Source organism: Oncorhynchus nerka, linkage group LG11 (genome assembly GCF_034236695.1).
Source record: "Oncorhynchus nerka isolate Pitt River linkage group LG11, Oner_Uvic_2.0, whole genome shotgun sequence".
Taxonomy (NCBI): Eukaryota; Metazoa; Chordata; class Actinopteri; order Salmoniformes; family Salmonidae; genus Oncorhynchus; species Oncorhynchus nerka.
In genome coordinates, this window is record NC_088406.1 from 68,685,424 (window position 1) to 68,705,033 (window position 19,610).

The 19,610-nt window shown below is 45.5% G+C and overlaps 1 protein-coding gene across 3 annotated transcripts in view; it reads right to left on the bottom strand.

Moving 5' to 3' along the window:
- Positions 1–19,610, bottom strand: part of LOC115137566 (teneurin-3-like) — a 383,150-nt gene that overhangs the window by 133,007 nt on the left and 230,533 nt on the right. For all 3 annotated transcript variants that reach the window (XM_065024893.1, XM_065024894.1, XM_065024895.1), the window contains one exon: positions 7,936–8,167. In XM_065024893.1, the coding sequence (XP_064880965.1) occupies positions 7,936–8,167 (232 nt within the window). The remainder of the gene's footprint in view (positions 1–7,935; positions 8,168–19,610) is intronic.

Below are 19,610 nucleotides of genomic sequence, written 5' to 3' on the forward strand. Positions count from 1 at the left end.
CACTACGGGGCCAAAAGGGTTTCTCAGTGCTGATAGTGGGCCAGCCATAACCAGTTTCCTTTGGCATAATGGACTTGTAGAGTGACTGCGAGAGCAAAGGCATGCATGTGGCGGGGACCACCATTGTTAATTGACTGGAGGTGGCGTGACGCTGTGCAGCATTACTATGCTAATCCCCCCATATCTCCTTCCACATCTCCAGAGCTCTCCAACAACGGGTTGAGGAGAGAGACGCTAACATAAGCATGTGGCCATAGAGACAATAATATTAGCGTTAGCCTGTTGACATATATAAGCTATGTAAGCGTTAGCACAAGGCCATAGAGAATAAACAGTTTGTTAGTATTAGCATGAGGCCATAAATAAACTATATTAGCATTGATGTCCGAAACACGCTAATGTTAGTGTTAGCATTGAATCCCCGAGCTGACAAGGTATAAATCTGCCGTTCTGCCCCTGAACAAGGCAGTTAACCCACTGTTCCCCGGTAGGCCGTCATTGTAAATAAGAATTTCTCCTTAACTGACTTGCCTAGTAAAAATAAAGGTTAAATAAAATAAAATATAGATGATATGTTAACATTAACAGGAGGATAGAAAAGCAATATTAGCATTAGCATGAGGCTGTAGGGCGGACATGTTAGCATTAGCATGCGAGCATACTGTACAATAGCTAGAACTAGCAGGTTAGCGACGTCAACACATTCTATTGTTTTTTCTCCAGAGCATATACATTACATTGAAGGGAAGTTAATGCAACATGGCAGGCTCAGAGAAAAGACAAGAGGCTGAGCTACTTGGAGAAACGTAAAGGGGCGGGGGAATCATAGTTGTCGTGAAATCTAGGTGTTGAGTTGCAGACCGGGCTAATGAAAGCTGATCCAGGGAAAGAGAGGAGAAAGGTATGGAGCGGAAAAGGAGTGTGTGTGTGTGTGTTTGTCCATGAGATGTGTGTGTATGCACGTGTCTCTGTGTGTCTATGATGTGTGTGTGTGTGAGACAGGCATGGGAGGCTGTCTTCTGACACAACAGGTGAGAATGATAATGAGTCGCGGATTGAGTGATGAGGGATTATCACCTCGGAATGAGACCTTTCACACTCCTCCCTCTGTCATCCTCCCATCTCTAATCCAACCCCCTCGAGTACCCACACACCCCTGTTCTATCCCTTCATCTCTGCTCCATGCCGCGACTCTCTCTCTCTCTCTAATGTTATCTACGTGTCCTTCATCTTCCTCCCCACCCCTCCTTGTCCTCCACTCATACCTCTGCCATGCTATACCCATCCATCTCTCATTCACAAAACAGCTCTCAAACACCTGGGCCTCCCCCTCCATCCATCCATCCATCCACTTTTTGACTAATTTAAAACTCAAAATCTCTCCACTCTCATTATGTCCCTCTCCAAAATCATCACTTCACATGTTCATTATCCTGACATAAGTACTATCAATCCACAAAAAAAGTACTATGCAATCCACAAAGAAATACAAAAATGTCAAATGAAAGCTAAAAGGTATTAATTTGATGACTACAGCCACAAAGCTGCAGGAGAGCACAGTCTGACACAATGGCTTGACTTGATTTTTAAAATGGTATATAACCAGGCAAGTCAGTTAGGAACTAATTCTTATTAACAACGACAGCCTAGGAACAGTGGGTTAACTGCCTTGTTCAGGGGCAGAACGACAGCTTTTTACCTTGTCAACTTGGGGATTTGATCAAGCAACCTTTCGGTTACTGGCCCAAGGCTCTAACCACTAGGCTACCTACCACAGATGAATGAAAGACAGAAATAAAAGTGAAGAACCCCCGCCTCGTATCATCAGCTCCTTCCTATAGGCGTATGGCTCTATGCCAATGTCCAGAATTGGCATTCATGGGATGGTGATGCTATAGCTTATCGCTCACAATGTTACCGGGGGCAAAATGTATTTAATCCCCCAGGCTGTAAATATTTGTACAAACTATATTAGCGAGTCGACTCACGAACAGGACTGGAGAACATAGCCTTCCTTGTGTTTCTATAGATAGTCTGGGGCTGGTGAGGTCGGGGGCTGTGTGTGTGGGTTAGCTAAAGGCATACCACAGTTGGTGTGTGTTTAGTCTGAAGAGATTAACCTCAGTGTACATATGATATGGCGTCTGTCTGTCTCTTCTCTCTAGGAGCTATGAGTGTGTGTGTGTGTGTGTGTGCGTGCGTATGATTGTGCCTGTGTGTGTGCGCGTCTCTCTCCCTTTATGAGCTAAGGAGGAATATGGTGCGAAGAATTCAAGTAAGAGATATTTTAAATAAATGAGTGACTTTAAGAAGCAGTTGATCAAGCCATTACAATGGTGTTGATCTAACCTTCTCATTTTCTCTACATGATGGTGGAATAATGTTTCTTTGATGAAAAGCTTGTCTCTCTGATATTCACTGAGTGTTTAAAGGAAATAACCCCTGGGCTGAAATCCAGCCAGTGATTTGTATGCATGTCTGTAACACGGTACAAATCATTTACAGAGACTTGTATTGCAGTATTATCATTATTAATGTCATTTTGTACAATTTCAAATAGAGGTAAAATATTCACATTGTTGATATCGCTGAATTAAAAACCTGTTGTTGATATACTGTCATAATGAAAGGTGTAGTAAAATACAGTATATTGTCATCAAAAAGAGCAGTTAATCACTGTTGGAGTTTATTGTCTTTCTGCAGGGGAAGTTTATAAAGCATTAGGTTTATGGCAAAGGCTTTAATTACAGTCTATTCTGGTAGGCTGATAACAAGGAGACATTTAAGACACGCACGCACGCACGTACGCACGCACGCACGCACACACACGCACGCACACACACGCACACACGCACACACACACACACACACACACACACACACACAGAGACAGACACACATTTGTTTCCTAAATCAGGGTTGTCGATCACACCCTGCTTGGCCTTAATCTACTTGCTCCCAGAGGCTATGTTTAGAGTTGTTGAAGTTGTGGGGTCGGGATTCCCCAATGTGGAAATGTGTGACGTGTGTGTGTGTCGGGGTATATAAGAAGCAATCATTTTGTTATTATTCACTGACCATGCTGAGAGGACCCTGTGTGTGTATAGAGAGTTATTCATCTGCAGACGTGAGAGAGAGAGAAAGAGAGAGGTCTTTGAATGCATCAAGCACCACCATGTTAAGTGGTCGGTGACGTACACAGGTTCTAAGACTCACTCTTAGAACCTCACAGAGAGAACTGAAGCTCTCCGTCACTGAGTGGGACTTAAACCAGACCCTATACAAGATCTCAAATGGAGGAGACAATATATGAAGTAGCAAAGGTGATGGAACACTAGAACACTCAACAGGGCTTTAGATGTAATTGGTGAAAAGAGCTAGCTAGCGTTAGTTATAGTGTCTCCTCAACAGGGCTTTAGATGTAATTGATGAAAAGAGCTAGCTAGCGTTAGCTATAGTGTCTGCTCAACAGGGCTTTAGATGTAATTGGTGAAAGGAGCTAGCTAGCGTTAGTTATAGTGTCTCCTCAACAGGGCTTTAGATGTAATTAATGAAAGGAGCTAGCTAGCGTTAGCTATAGTGTCTCCTCAACAGGGCTTTAGATGTAATTGATGAAAAGAGCTAGCTAGCGTTAGCTATAGTGTCTCCTCAACAGGGCTTTAGATGCAATTGATGAAAGGAGCTAGCGAACGTTAGCTATAGTGTCTCCACAACAGGGCTTGCTATGTTATTGTCATGGTGAAAGGAGCTAGCTAGCGTTAGCTATAGTTTCTGCTCAACAGGGCTTTAGATGTAATTGGTGAAAAGAGCTAGCTAGCATTAGCTATAGTGTCTCCTCAACAGGACTTTAGATGTAATTGATGAAAAGAGCTAGCTAGCGTTAGCTATAGTGTCTGCTCAACAGGGCTTTAGATGTAATTGGTGAAAGGAGCTAGCTAGCGTTAGTTATAGTGTCTCCTCAACAGGGCTTTAGATGTAATTTATGAAAGGAGCTAGCTAGCGTTAGCTATAGTGTCTCCTCAACAGGGCTTTAGATGTAATTGATGAAAAGAGCTAGCTAGCGTTAGCTATAGTGTCTCCTCAACAGGGCTTTAGATGTAATTGATGAAAGGAGCTAGCGAACGTTAGCTATAGTGTCTCCACAACAGGGCTTGCTATGTTATTGTCATGGTGAAAGGAGCTAGCTAGCGTTAGCTATAGTTTCTGCTCAACAGGGCTTTAGATGTAATTGGTGAAAAGAGCTAGCTAGCATTAGCTATAGTGTCTCCTCAACAGGACTTTAGATGTAATTGGTGAAAAGAGTTAGCTAGCGTTAGCTATAGTGTCTGCTCAACAGGGCTTTAGATGTAATTGGTGAAAAGAGCTAGCGAACGTTAGCTATAGTGTCTCCACAACAGGGCTTGCTATGTTATTGTCATGGTGAAAGGAGCTAGCTAACGTTAGCGTTCGTCTCCAGGGGATTTTCTCTTTATGTCCTCAGTATTAAATGAATATGAGTAATGGTAACAGAAGAGAAGGAGGGTGGTTGAAGTGGGCTTATTGAGTTAAACGGTTATGACGGTGACCGTTCTCTAAGTGGGTGGTGGTGAGAGGGTGTGTGCGTCATGAGTGTGTGAGTAATTGTCATTATTTTAATGTACCCTGTCTTTACTTCTATAAGTATATCTGGCTATATTACTTTACTATGGCTTCATTGTTGCAAAAAAAAAGTATATATAAGAACTGAGCTGAGATGGAGGGAAGGGAAGCCAAAAAACGAAACAAAAATGAAGCAATATTGTCGTGTAGCAAGTTGACGAAAGATCCGAGACAGCATCTGAAGCTTAAAATAAATGGGCATCTCTTGAACATTTCTTAGACAACGCTGTGTAATTATTTCCCTTAAAAGATGCAGCTGTTCTTTTATGTGATCTGTCAACTATGGAAATATTTCTGTTTAAAAAAAGATATATATTACACGTCATGCTGTCAATAGAGAATGATTTCTGTTTTTATATATAGGATCTTTACTTTGTTGCCAGGCCGACCACCATAGTTGAGAAGATTTAAAGAGGACTTCACAGAAGGAGCCAACATGAAACAAGATTATGTAAGATGAGATGATGTGTAGTAAAATACTCCTCGTTGGCAAACTACGTTTCCAATAAAACCTTAAAAGGGATGATACCTGCTCATCAACATCCTCTGAAAGAGAAAGAGAACCTTTGAAGACTGGAGAGCTCTCCTTCCTACCCTTGAATTATTACACTTTTCTTTCATCATTTCTTCTCGAGCCACAATGTCAAGAATAATGTCTGGTTTAGAAATGATGCGCTTGATTTGCGATTCAATTTGTGATGGGGGATCATTTATCAAATCCCACCGTCACATTTTGATCCTATTTTCAGTACAGGGGCTCAAAATATTCTCTCTCCTCTACTTCTACGACTCCGGCTGCCAAGAAAGTTCACCGTTTAGTTTATTTCCCTGACAGGCTCTTGTGTATACACACGAAACAAGACCACTACCTCCCTTTGCGCACACACACACACACACACACACACACACACACACACACACACACACACACAGGCACATCCTAACTGGCATATTCCCTTAAAAGTGCACTACTTTTTGAACAACATTATAGAGAATAGGGTGCCATTTGGGATGCAGACAGGGAGTGCTCAAATTCGCTAGTGTGAGCCAAATGTGTTGAAAAGGTGCCTACAAAGCAAGTGAGAGAGGGAATCTGATACTGTGAGTACTCTGTGCTGTAGTGTTTGTCCATGTTGGAGCCAGAGCTTGGGTTAAAAGTCTTCCTACACATAGCAAGGGAGGATCTCTCTCACACACACACAAACAGACAGACAGACAGACAGACACACACACAGATACACAGACACACACAGACAGACACACACACACACACAGAGGGTCATGGTACGGTGTTGAACCGGGACTATCCCACTGGCTCTGAATTGACCGCTGCATTCCTGTGTTGTGTTTTTTCCTTCCCCCTGGGCCCCGTTGCCATGGTGGAACTGTATTCCCTGTGGTGGGGGGTTTGGTTTTGGAGTAACACAAGTTTTAAGCCCCTCTTATTAATAATAGATGTATACATATTGTTTTGTCAATAAGAGATGAGGAGGACAGCCAAGGTCATACAGGATGATGGCATGGACAGGAGGAGAGACAGAGAGAGAGAAAGCGAGAGAGAGAGAGAGAGAATGAGGGACATATAGGAAGAGAAAATGGATGGCGAGGGACATGACGCCAGCTAGTCCCCCCCGATCTCCAGCTGCCCGACACGCCTGTAGCAGATGAGGTCTGGGGTTATGGTTGGTCCTGGTGTTGGAGACAGATGAACCATAAATAAAAGGCCAGAGGGACAGAGAGGGAATGAGAGTGTGTGTGAGTTTGTGTGTGTGTGTGTGTGTGTGTGTGTGTGTGTGTGTGTGAGAGAGAGAGAGAAACAGGGCCTCCCTTAGGAGAGCCAGGTGTGTTATTCAAGGGTCCCTTTACACACTGTTTGGCCTGGCACTTCTCTGGTCATAAAATATAAAACTATACAGCCAGGGCTTTTCACACACATCACCCAGAGGCCCCCGGCCCTGCTTAACAGCTACACTGTCCTGTCCCTCCATCCCTCTATTGCTGCCTTGTAATGTTACATAGCCATGTCAGGGTTTTTTCTTCTCTTTTTCTTTCATTCATTCATTCTTTTTTTCTGGAGAAAAAGGGTGGGAAACATTCTGGACAAAAAAAGATACAAATAAGTACAAATTGACTTATGGATCTGAGGTCGGGGTTAGAGAGGGCGCTCACAAAAGTGTAGCGTCCCGTAACTTATAGATTCAAACGCACACATTCACTCTGGCAGCTACACACACAAGCACAGAAACACACACACAAGGGCACATACAGCAACACACACACAGACACAGGAGGGAGATTTGTTGTATCGTGTAACAATGAAAGCGTGAATGAACAGTGCAGGTAACTGTTTGAAACAGGGGGAAGGTAGAGGAAGAGCTAACAAGAGAGGAGGTGGAGGAAGAGACCCATTAACACTATAACACCTGAGCCAGACTGCAGTCTACTAATAATACAGCAGAGGCACAAATCAATGTGTGTGTGTGTGTTTAAATCTCCCTCTAATGTGTCCCTAGTCATTGATTGACAAGTCCAAAAGCTGTACAATAACACGTGAGAGGAAAGCCTTTGTGTCTGAGCAGGGTGTGTGCTCGCACTCTCTCTCTCTCTCTCTGTGTGTGTGTGTGTGTGTTCTCTGTATGATCCTAGTTCTAAAGAAGACTAGAGCTGAGGAGGGTTACACTAAAGAAATACACTCACTGTACTCTCTGGTTTTGGATTTCTTGGTGAGTTTCACTGTGTTGAAACATCAGTACACGTTTGGGTTGCCAGATAGGCTCTGCTTTGATTTGCAAGGTCACCAATCAGTATAGTTAATGGGTTGGCTGAGGTAAGGGTTGCCAAATTGGCTGAATATTACGTACGAATACTAGTTTGCCCACTTTAACTAGTTTTGGTTTGCCAGTTTAGCTAAGGCATGGTTCCCAAGGTTGACTACCTTGCCAGATTGGAGGTTTGGGTTGCCAGGTATTCTCAAAATAAAAAAAGAGTTTTGTGTCTAAATGCAATCAAGGTATGAAATTATTGTTAATTTCAAATACAATCTATTGTTGTGTTTAGTTGAAGTGTACAAATAATTATAATTATGTTCTAGCCTCAGCTCTAACAAAAATCATTCCGCAGCTGAATTTAGTTGCCTATCACTGGTTATGCTTTCAAGGTATGCTAATGTTATATTATAATCCATAATGCCTTGATTTAAAGCAATCTGTTACCAGATTTGAGATTTGGGTAGCCAGGTTTTCTTAATTCATGTTTAATACAGTTGCCATGTATTTTTTAAATATATTCAAATCTTACCTGCTCTCCAGTGGCACATTGCTGCCCAGGACCCAGCTGTCCTGCAGCGGCACGGACTCGGGTGTGGTTTGCAGCTCGGCGGGGAGGGCGGCCGGTGGGGCCGGGCTGGGGTTACGGTTACGGCTGCTCAGGGAGTTGTGGTTGAGCGCAGTGACCAACGGCTGCTGCTTGTGGGGAGGCAGGGCTGGCGGCAGCGTGGACTGGCCCTGCTGGTGGTGATTGGGTGGTTGCTCTGTATAGGAGAGGACATAAGAGATGGGGAAGGGTTAATGATTTTGGAGTTTGATGGAGAAAGGAAAATACCTGTGAGTTAGTTACAGTTAGTTACAGGTTTGAGCAAACGAAGATGACAAAAGGATGACAGCCCCACACAAGAAACGTTCAACAACAGAATATTGTGTTCAGTAAAATGTACTGATGCTCACTGGGACTCTGGAGTCTCTCACTCTCTCTCTCTCTCTCCCATATGCTACCATCCTGGGTAATTAATCATCCCACTTAAGTAAACCTATCTGGATGAGCGCAGGCATCATTACAACACAACATCTGGCTGCTATTACAACACTACAATGATGGACTAAACCAGTGAACACTGCTGCCACACACACACACTCACCCACACACACACACACACACAAACAAGCTCACGAACACACTCACCCCCCCCCACTCCCTCAGTACTGCTCGGTTTACCTCAGAGCCTGAAAGATGGCCGTTCTAATACCGACAACGTCTCAGAGATGATGATTACAGGCGGTTACACACGGGGGGGGGGGGACTAGGGGAGACAAATGATAAAACCGGTCAGAGAACAACAGGTCACAGTGAACGTCGTTACAGGTTAGACCGCCTCTAATCTGCCCTCTGGGTTACAGTCTGAGAAGGCTAGTGTGTGTGAGTAGAGCGCAAACAAGGAGTAGGTGGCGGGAGGAGAGGATATTTCAGCGATCTTATTCTCCTAGAGCGGTGTTTAAATGAGGGCGGGGTGAAGAGAGGAAGAAGAGGGGAGATTCTAGCTATTCCTCCAGATATTCTCCTAGCTCGCCGTGGAGACCATCAGTGAGAGATCAACAGCAGACGTTTCATTACGGTTCTTAACTGAACGTTCCATATCTGATTACGAGGCTGGTAGAACTAATGACCTTCACAGCCCTGCAGTCTACCGTGCTCTGCAGTGTTGTGGAGGCTCTTCCACAGAGCTACAGCAATTACCTCCTAACACACATTGCTGCCACACACACACCACTCACACACTCTCATAAACAACCAACTGAAACAGTCATTATTATTCAAACTCCCACACAAATATTGCCGGCAGACACACACAGACACAGACACACACACCCACACACAGCGAAAGTAAGGAAAAGAGCATAGATAGTGTTTTAATTCCGGGGTGCTGGGTTCCTGGCTTCAGATTCTAGTAGGGTGAGGCCGGGTGATGCAGATTTGTTGATATATATGTTGAAGAGGGTGGGGCTTAAGCTGCATCCCTGTCTCACCCCACAGCCCTGTGGGAAGAAATGTGTGTGTTTGTTGCCTATTTTAACCGCTCACTTGTTGTTTGTTGACATGGATTTTATCATGTTGTATGTTTTCCCCCCAACACCACTTTCCATCAATTTGTATAGCAGACCCAAAAAGCCAAATTGAGTCGAAGGCTTTTTTGAAATCAACAAAGCATGAGAAGACTTTGCCTTTGTTTTGTTTGTTTGTCAATTAGGGTGTGCAGGGTGAATACATGGTCTGTTGTACGGTCATTTGGTAAAAAGCCTATTTGACATTTGCTCAGTACATTGTTTTCATTGAGGAAATGTACGAGTCTGTTGTTAATGATAATGCAGAGGATTTCCCCAAGGTTGCTGTTGATGCATATCCCACGGTTGTTATTGGGGTCAAATTTGTCTCCACTTTTATGGATTGGGGTGATCAGTCCTTGGTTCCAAATATTGGGGAAGATGCCAGAGCTAAGGATGACATTGAAGAGTTTTAGTAAAGTCAATTGGTATTTGTTGTCTGTATATTTGATAATTTAATTGACGGTACCATCAACACCACATGCCTTTTTGGGTTGGAGGGTTTTTATTGTCTCTCTCTCTTTCTCTCTCACTCTCGGTCTCTCTTCCTCTCGGTCTCTCTTCCTCTCGGTCTCTCTTCCTCTTGGTCTCTCTGCCTCTCGGTCTCTCTTCCTCTCGGTCTCTCTTCCTCTCGGTCTCTCTGCCTCTCGGTCTCTCTGCCTCTCGGTCTATGGAATCAGCACTGAGCTCTAGCTCTAGACCCAAATCCCCTTTACGTTGGTCCTGGATTACATACAAACCACTTGTAATACGAGACCCCGCTATCCTCCCAAACATCCCCCAAGCTATCCTCCCTCCCTGGGGAACTTGATTCTTCACACCACTTCCAGCTTCCTCTCTTCTCTCCTTTTCTTCAGATGGCAGCCTGGCTATTTAAAATGTGTTGTTACTATTATTATCTATCCTGATCCCTAGTCACTTTACCTTGCCTCCATGTACATATCTACCTCTAATACCTTATTATTATCTATCATGATGTCTAGTCACTTTACCTTGCCTCTATGTATATATCTACCTCTGATTCCTCCTACCTCTCCACATTGATATGGTACTGGAACTCCCTGTATGGAGCTCTACATTGATATGGTACTGGAACTTCCTGTTTGTAGCTCTACATTGATATGGTACTGGAACTTCCTGTATGGAGCCCTACATTGATATGGTAATGGAACTTCCTGTTTGTAGCCCTACATTGATATGGTAATGGTACTTCCTGTATGGAGCCCTACATTGATATGGTAATGGAACTTCCTGTATGGAGCCCTACATTGATATGGTAATGGAACTTCCTGTATGGAGCCCTAAATTGATATGATAATGTAACTTCCTGTATGGAGCCCTACATTGATATGGTACTGGAACTTCCTGTATGGAGCCCTACATTGATATGGTAATGGGACTTCCTGTATGTAGCTCTACATTGATATGGTAATGGTCGGGGAAGTCTACACCAGTTGTATTCGGCGCATGTGACAAATAACACTTCATGTGAGTTGATTGAGTGAGTAGGTTCTGATGATACACAGGGATTATGAGAGGAAGATATGGCTTATCGTGAGGGAACGCGACGGTACAGTGCACCGGGTGATGTGACTGTGGTTGATGAGATGGAGATGATCCGTGCTATTGTCCCCTTTTCTATTCACGTTGATGTGCACACACACACATCATCAGGGTTGAGGGGACATCAGCAGTGACAGTTGATAGTGATCGCCCATGACATGTGCGTAAACACCCCCCTCTCCCGCCATCCCTCCAACCAGCCCTCCAGCCACCCCACCAAGCTGAGTGTTTGTAGCCCACCCGCGATGCCTGTCGGTGGGGGAGCGGTGGCATGTCATCTGGGCCCTGGTAGTGTCCTTGGCAGCGCGGAGTCAACAGTCAGTGACATGTTGACACGGTAGCTGGTCTCACACTGTTTCTCTATGGGCTACCAGGCGTCATGTGGAGTAGGATGACAACAAGGCCTATAGACACTGGTCTGAGGTCAGTTTGGGGTTTGGTACTAGACTTGTTTCTATGGGCAACCCCAGAACGAAGGGAGACAAAAGAGGTGAGAGAGAATGATGTGGAGGAAAGAGAGAGAGAGAGAGAGAGAGAGAGAGAGAGAGAGAGAGAGAGAAGGGGAGAGAAAGGTGAGCGAGGGGAGGATAAAATGAAGTGGGGAGAGATAGGGGAGGCCCTGGAGGACTCTCCCCCAGGTGAGGCAGAGGCTGGGTGAGCGTGAGGTTGTTTGATCGTCCGTGAGCTGACATGATAGCTGGCTTCACATCTGGCCCCGGACACGCCTCTCTCCTCCCCCGCCCCCCAAAACACACAGAGAGAGAGGGGGAATCCCCATATCATATGGAGCTAAAGACACTGAGGACAAAGGAAGGGGAAAGAAAACGCATGGTGGACGCTATAACGCCATGTGATATCAGAGAAAAGATGAGGGAATAACAGCCTCTCGGGTAATAGAGCATGGAAAGGGAGATGGAGGAGTATAGCCGGGGTAAACCAAGCACACAGCAAAGGCACAAAAAATAACTGGAAGAAGGGGTGTGTGTGTGTGTGTGAGAGTGAGAGAGAAAGATAGAGAGAGAGAGAGAGTGATAGTGAGAGACAGAGAGAGAGAGAGAGAGAGGTATAGATAGATAGATAGATAGATAGATAGATAGATAGATAGATAGATAGATAGATAGAGAGAGTGGGTGAGTGAGAGAGCGACAGAGAGAAAGAGAGATAAGGAGAGAGAGAGTGAGAGTAAGAGAGCGAGTGAGACAGAGAGAGAAAGAGATACAGAGAGAGAAACAGAGAGCGAGACAGAGAGGGATGAGCCCGGGGTCACAGCGACATGTCGGCCATGAAATGTTTAGATTTCTATTTTCCTCCGACAACCTGAGCCCTGACCGGGAACTGAATGAAAGCAATCAGCACAAAAGAAGAAAAATCGCTCCCTCTCCTCCTCCCTTCCCTTTTATCTCCTCTCTTCCCTCCCTCCTCTCTCCCCTTCCACCTCATCTCTTCCCTCTCCCTCTCTTCTTTTCTCCTCCTTCTCTCCCTCTCTCCTCCAAGGGGCTGAAATGCTACAAGCTCTGGGTTTAACTGCAGTGGAATTAGGGGGGTCTAAATGGAACGGCGCTGGTTAAGACCCCCAAAGAGCCCTAATTGAAGCTTTGCATTATTTAGCCGTTCCTCCATAAGACGTGAGATGAGACACAGAGCCAACATGATGATCCCACCTCTGAGCGCTCAGCGCTGACTTGGCAAGCTCTGCTGTTCTCCGCTAGGACTGTGTGTGTGTGTGTGTCTGGCTATAAATGTTTTTATACATTGGAATAACATGGCATGTGGACAAAAGCAGGTAAATCGGGAAGGCAATATTTAAAGACAGTCAAAGAAATGGAGGAAGGCCAATAAGTAGACACACAGGGGAACGCATACACCCCACACACACAGACAAACAAAGCTGCTCCTTCACACTGCCCGACAGCACACATTACACGGAGCTCAGTATGTATCCATTTCAGTGCCATATGTTTTTGACATGAGTTCAGTTCCCCAGTGAAGCCGAGAGCCTCCGTCTCACTACAGGGCTTCCCATCCACTCGCCTTTCACTGGCTCTTAAACACAGACCATTAACATGACACATGGCACCAAGCGTAGCCCAGTTAACCTGGCTAGATGACCTTTACTAGACACACAGTACTCTGACTGACCCCTGTAGACTAGACCTTCTAACCCTCTAGTAAGGCAGACCAGACAGGATCCAGAGATCCAGGCCTCCACCCACTCAACCTTTCACCGTGGATGCCCAGGCAGAGAGAAGTCGAGAGAGATGGGCAGAGAGAAGCCTAGAGAGGGCCCATGAAGAGTGAAGGATGGGAAGGACCCAAGATGGCCCAAGGGAAGGGCCAGAAGAGGGGCCAAGGTGTAAGCCGACTCGGGCAGCCTAGGTCTGGGGGGAGTGAGTGGAACAGTGTGTGTGTGTGTGTGTGTGTGTGTGTGTGTGTGTGTGATGGATGAGATGTGAGGAGACAGATGCAGGCTTTACGAGAGGCTTGCCTTTGAAACCCAACCCTGACTGATGGACTGCTGCCTGTCATTCATCAGGGGGTCTCCACCCTGTCACACACATGCCCTGCTGTTAGGTTAGTGTCTACACTTTAAGAGGCCTATCTGATTAGGATTTGTTGGCAGGAGCTAAATTACAGCCCAGGTCCGTTCAGTTCCTAATGGTGAGAGTGATAGCCATTGCTGTGTCTCTGTCTGCGTTTGTGTCTGTGTGTGTATATGTGTGCGTGTGTGTGTCTGTGTCTATGTGTGTGTCTGTGTGTGATCACATCCTTCGCCTGGCTGGACCAGAGGTGTTCATGAAGGCTAGGGGAGATTGAGTTGCTTATCTGCTTTCATAATCTAAACCACCTTGTTTTGTTATAGTATTTTCTTCAGGGCCATGTCAGTGTTTAATGGTGAGGTTGATGGCTGTGGGGAGATACAGTGACCTTTTGAAATGAGAGAGAGAGAGACAGAGAGAGACAGAGACAGAGAGAGACAGAGACAGAGAGAGACAGAGACAGAGAGAGACAGAGAGAGACAGAGAGAGAGAGAGAGAGAGAGACAGAGACAGAGAGAGACAGAGAGAGAGACAGAGACAGAGAGAGACAGAGACAGAGAGAGAGACAGAGACAGAGAGAGACAGAGAGAGACAGAGAGAGAGAGAGAGGAGGACCAGTGGGAGGGGAAGAGTTAAGAGTTAAGGATGAACTTAAGGTGAGTAGAATAGGTTAGAGACCCACTGTGAAGGGTAGAAGACTGTAATTCCCTTCACGTCCACTTTATTTGGCTGTTACTGTGACGGACAGATACAGGAAATATAACTGCCTTTGAAAACAAGATTAGTAGTAACATTTAAAAACCACTCACTCAATGCTGGTAGATTTAGGGAACTAAATCCTAGGTCACACGCACGCACGCATGCACACACACAACAGAGTATCATAAGATAGTGGGATCGCAGTCCCTCAGTGTGTCATATGGAAGACATCAGTCTCCGCACCGCTGAACCAAAACAAAAATCCCAAAGAGCTGCGCAGTGTTTACACGCATTCCCCCTCTCTGCAACAACAGCTACCATATGTCCTCTGTCTGGCTGATAAACACTGTCCCATTCCAATCACCACGTAGTCATGGTCATCTGAAACAGACAGGATTATGGGCGCACGCACGCACGCACGCACACACACACACACGCACACACACACACACACACACACACACACACACACACACACACACACACACACACACACACACACACACACACACACACACACACACACACACACACACACACACACACACACACACACACACACACACACACACACACACACAGACAGAGTCTCTGTCAAGCATCAGGCATATTAAACAGTTCTTCCACATTGAGAAGCTGGATAAAGCCATGCTCCAAAATGAGTTTGGTACCAAAATGTTTACTTCCCACTCAAAGCCCTCTCAGGTGGCATTTATAAAAGCATCACTTCTTTAAATGAAGAAATCAGACCGGGAAATCTGTCCGTCAGTCTGTGTGTGTGTGTATTCACTTCTGCCTTTATGATAACTGGCATCTCCCTCCTCGATCCTTTACCCAATATCCCTGGCGAACGTCAAGCGTGCGGCGCCTGACGTCGAGTCGAGATGATAAATTGACATTTCAAACAGGCGGCGAGTCGTTGAAAGCGACGGGCCGTCATTCTGAGGCTTTGACGAGCATTTTCGGGAAAGGTTATTTGTCAACAACGCCAGCGAGCTGTCATGTTTCACCTTGTGATACTTCTACCGCTCTCTTTATCAACAGTAGGATTGAAGAGCGAGAGAGAGAGATATATAGAGGAAGAGAGAGCGAGAGAGAGCGAGAGAGAGTGAGAGAGCATGGAGTTGGGGTGGAACTGAAAACAGAGGGACAGAGTGAGAGGGGGAGATATATATCTGACGGACCATCAATACAGAGAGACCTACTAGTGAGATGCACCATGTCTCTTCTGATATCTTCAATAAGGACGTGACATGCAAACAAATAACGACATCACCATGAAAGTGCATCGATTGATGGAGAATAGATACAACTGGTTCCCTTTCTTTGTGTTTCAATAGAGTAATATGCATTATTGACTTTTCAATTCATCCTGCCGTTCAATTACAAGACATGCCTCATTTGGTCGATGTCAGGTGTCAGTGTGTCCAATGGCACTTAACTGGTTCAGACTCTAAAGAACATCAATTCACTGGTCCAGACTCTGAAGAACATCAATTCACTGGTCCAGACTCTGAAGAACATCAATTCACTGGCCCAGACTCTGAAGAACATCAATTCACTGGTCCAGACTCTGAAGAATATCAATTCACTGGTCCAGACTCTGAAGAACATCAATTCACTGGCCCAGACTCTGAAGAACATCACTTCACTGGTCCAGACTCTGAAGAACATCAGACTCTGAAGAACATCAATTCACTGGCCCAGACTCTGAATAATATCAATTCACTGGTCCAGACTCTGAAGAACATCAATTCACTGGCCCAGACTCTGAAGAACATCACCTCACTGGTCCAGACTCTGAAGAACATCAGACTCTGAAGAACATCAATTCACTGGCCCAGACTCTGAAGAATATCAATTCACTGGTCCAGACTCAGAAGAACATCACTTCACTGGTCCAGACTCAGAAGAACATCACTTCACTGGTCCAGACTCTGAAGAACATCAATTCACTGGTCCAGACTCTGAAGAATATCAATTCACTGGTCCAGACTCTGAAGAATATCAATTCACTGGTCCAGACTCTGAAGAACATCAATTCACTGGCCCAGACTCTGAAGAACATCACTTCACTGGTCCAGACTCTGAAGAACATCAGACTCTGAAGAACATCAATTCACTGGCCCAGACTCTGAAGAATATCAATTCACTGGTCCAGACTCTGAAGAACATCAATTCACTGGCCCAGACTCTGAAGAACATCACCTCACTGGTCCAGACTCTGAAGAACATCAGACTCTGAAGAACATCAATTCACTGGCCCAGACTCTGAAGAATATCAATTCACTGGTCCAGACTCAGAAGAACATCACTTCACTGGTCCAGACTCAGAAGAACATCACTTCACTGGTCCAGACTCTGAAGAACATCAATTCACTGGTCCAGACTCTGAAGAACATCAATTCACTGGCCCAGACTCTGAAGAACATCACCTCACTGGTCCAGACTCTGAAGAACATCAGACTCTGAAGAACATCAATTCACTGGCCCAGACTCTGAAGAATATCAATTCACTGGTCCAGACTCAGAAGAACATCACTTCACTGGTCCAGACTCTGAAGAACATCACTTCACTGGTCCAGACTCTAAAGAACATCACTTCACTGGTCCAGACTCTGAAGAACATCACTTACAGGCTGTTATCTCGGAGTCAGGATTATACACAGTATGACTTTCTATGCATTTATTTTTCTGAATGAATGTTGTTCTTCAGAAACAGTGTTATTGTAATATTCAGCCAACTAAATGTAAGTGAGAACAATCAGTCTGAATGGGGGATTCTAGAGTGGACATGAACAAGAAATCTGGTCATTGTTTAGCTGGCTGGTTGGCTAGCTGGACAGATGGATGGATGGAGAGCGAGAGAGAGAGAAAGAGGGAGGGAGAGAGACATTAAACACAGACCAGATTGCCCTGGCCAGACCAGACCCCGAGTGATCCCATCATTGGGTCCTGTCCACGGCTCCTCTTGGAAAGCTTTCACACTGTCATCCCAATCCCATCATGCATTGCCGCAAGCTTTGTTGTCCGCGCCAAGGCGCCGGCTGTGGGGTTAGGTGGCGAAGAGGGCGATGAGAGGGAGGGATGGAGAGAGCGATGGAGAGATTTTGAGTGAGCATGAGAAAGGGAGAGAGTTTTTGAGCGTGAGAGAAGGTGAGGTGGGTGATATACAAGTATGCGACCAAGAGAGAAAATGGAGAGAAAGGAGAAGAGAGACGAAGAACGCAAGGGGTTGGAGACGGACCACACAGCAGCCTGTGGTTGGCTGTAACCAGAAGCAGGCGTGAGCGGGTCCTTGGGCCTGCGTTGTGGTGCGTGAAGCTAATTTCACTTCCATCTCCTCCAGACAACAGGTCTAACCTTTAGTGACTGTCACCCAGGCGGAGAGCTCTTTGTTGGGCGTCGACAAGACGAAGCGTCCTCTCTGCCCGCCGACCCACACCAAATGGAGAACAAAGCTTATTTTGTAGAGAGCAGAGGAAGGCTTTGTGTGGGGTGGAGGATGACAGGTGTGTGTCGGTAAGAGGGAGTGTTTGCTCGTCATTTCTCCAAGAGAAGGCCAGTCAAGGTCAATCTGGTGTTGTTCCTTTCAATTTCCACACAGCCTGTGTACCCTTCAGTACCCTCACAGGCAACACACACACACACACACACACACACACACACACACACACACACACACACACACACACACACACACACACATATTCCCAGAGGCAGGCGGATATCAGGACATGACTAGGTGAAACTAGGTTAGTTAGGCAAGATTTGGCCCAGTTACAAGAATCAAAGGCTTACCAATCCCACACAACATTAAACTATCCATCTAACAGTAGTATGGTATTGGGCCAGGAGGCTTTCCAGACCAGAACAAAACTCACGGCCCCATAGGCCTCTCCCACCGGACACAGCCTTTATCCCTGTAGTCTCCCCTGCTGTCATTCCACCCTGACCAGATGAAAGGAATAATCTGGTCATATCTCATATCTGACTCCGTCTCCAGCCCTCCGGCTCTTCAAACACGCCGCCCGGTCGCATCGCGCTGCTATTTATGAAAGATAAATATCAACGGGTTATGACATTTATCAGCCCAGGTGTCTATGATTTTACTCTGGGTACAAAGTGCTGCTTAAATATTGACCAACTCAGAGGGGAAATCATTAGAGTGGGATCAATGGAGCGCTAATGCTTGTGGAACCCCGTAGAGGGAGAGAAGAGGAGAAGAAGAAGGAGATGAAATACTTACGGTAGAAGAAATGTCATTTCTCAAACGGTGGAAGGGAGACGCGAGACGTGAGACATGAGAAGTAAGACATGAGCGGTTACTAAACGGCCATCTCAGATGTTAAGATGAGCAAGACTGAGGCTGCGTCACAAATGGCACACCCTATTCCCTATATAGTGCACTACTTTTGACCGGAGCCTTATGGGCCCTGGTCAGAAGTAGTGCACTACATAGGTTGCCATTTGGGAATCACATTTCATCATTAATCCTGCCTGGGTGACTGATCTATCTACTGGAGGGATGGAGAGATGGAGGGTAAAGAGAAACTGTGTAATTTCTTTAAAGGGGGGGCAAGTGAAGGAGAGTCATCTTTCTTAAATGACGAATTTCCCGGACATAACATGTTGGAAGGGAGAGTTGAGGCTTTTAAGTGTGAGGTTGTACCTTCCAGTCAGATGTATGGCGGAATGATTAAGTGCAATGTCACTGGGAAAATGAAATATCTTGTTCTGTGGTAATTGCGTTGTGCGTTGATGTAACGTTTATACAGTGTAAGACTCGATCGCCGTGTAATAGCCTGGTTTACCCACTGACAGAGAAGAAGTAGGCATAACCGGAGGGGTTTGGGTCTCAACCATTAGACCGAGAGGACATCCTCGAGGTCAAAGGGTGACATTTGGACATATAAGTCATGAGAGCGGGATTCCAAATAACCTCAGCTATGAAGACACACCATGAAATGGGATTCCATTCAATGATATTCACTGTTGACGTCACTATGCCCAAACAAACAAACGATATTCCTGGTTCGTACAAGCAGATTGCCATGGTTACTCCTGGTAGATTAAAGGGACACTTGATCTACATCCCCAGAGTCAGATGAACTTGTTGATACCATTTTTATGTCTCTGTGTCCAGTATAAAGGAAGTTAGAGGTAGTTTCACGAGTCAATGCTAACTAGCATTAGTGCAATGACTGGAAGTCTATGTGTATCTGCTAGCATGCTGAGACTACCTATAAAAACCACGGTGAGACGATCTCAGAGTACTGCATTTCTCACGAGCGCCGGG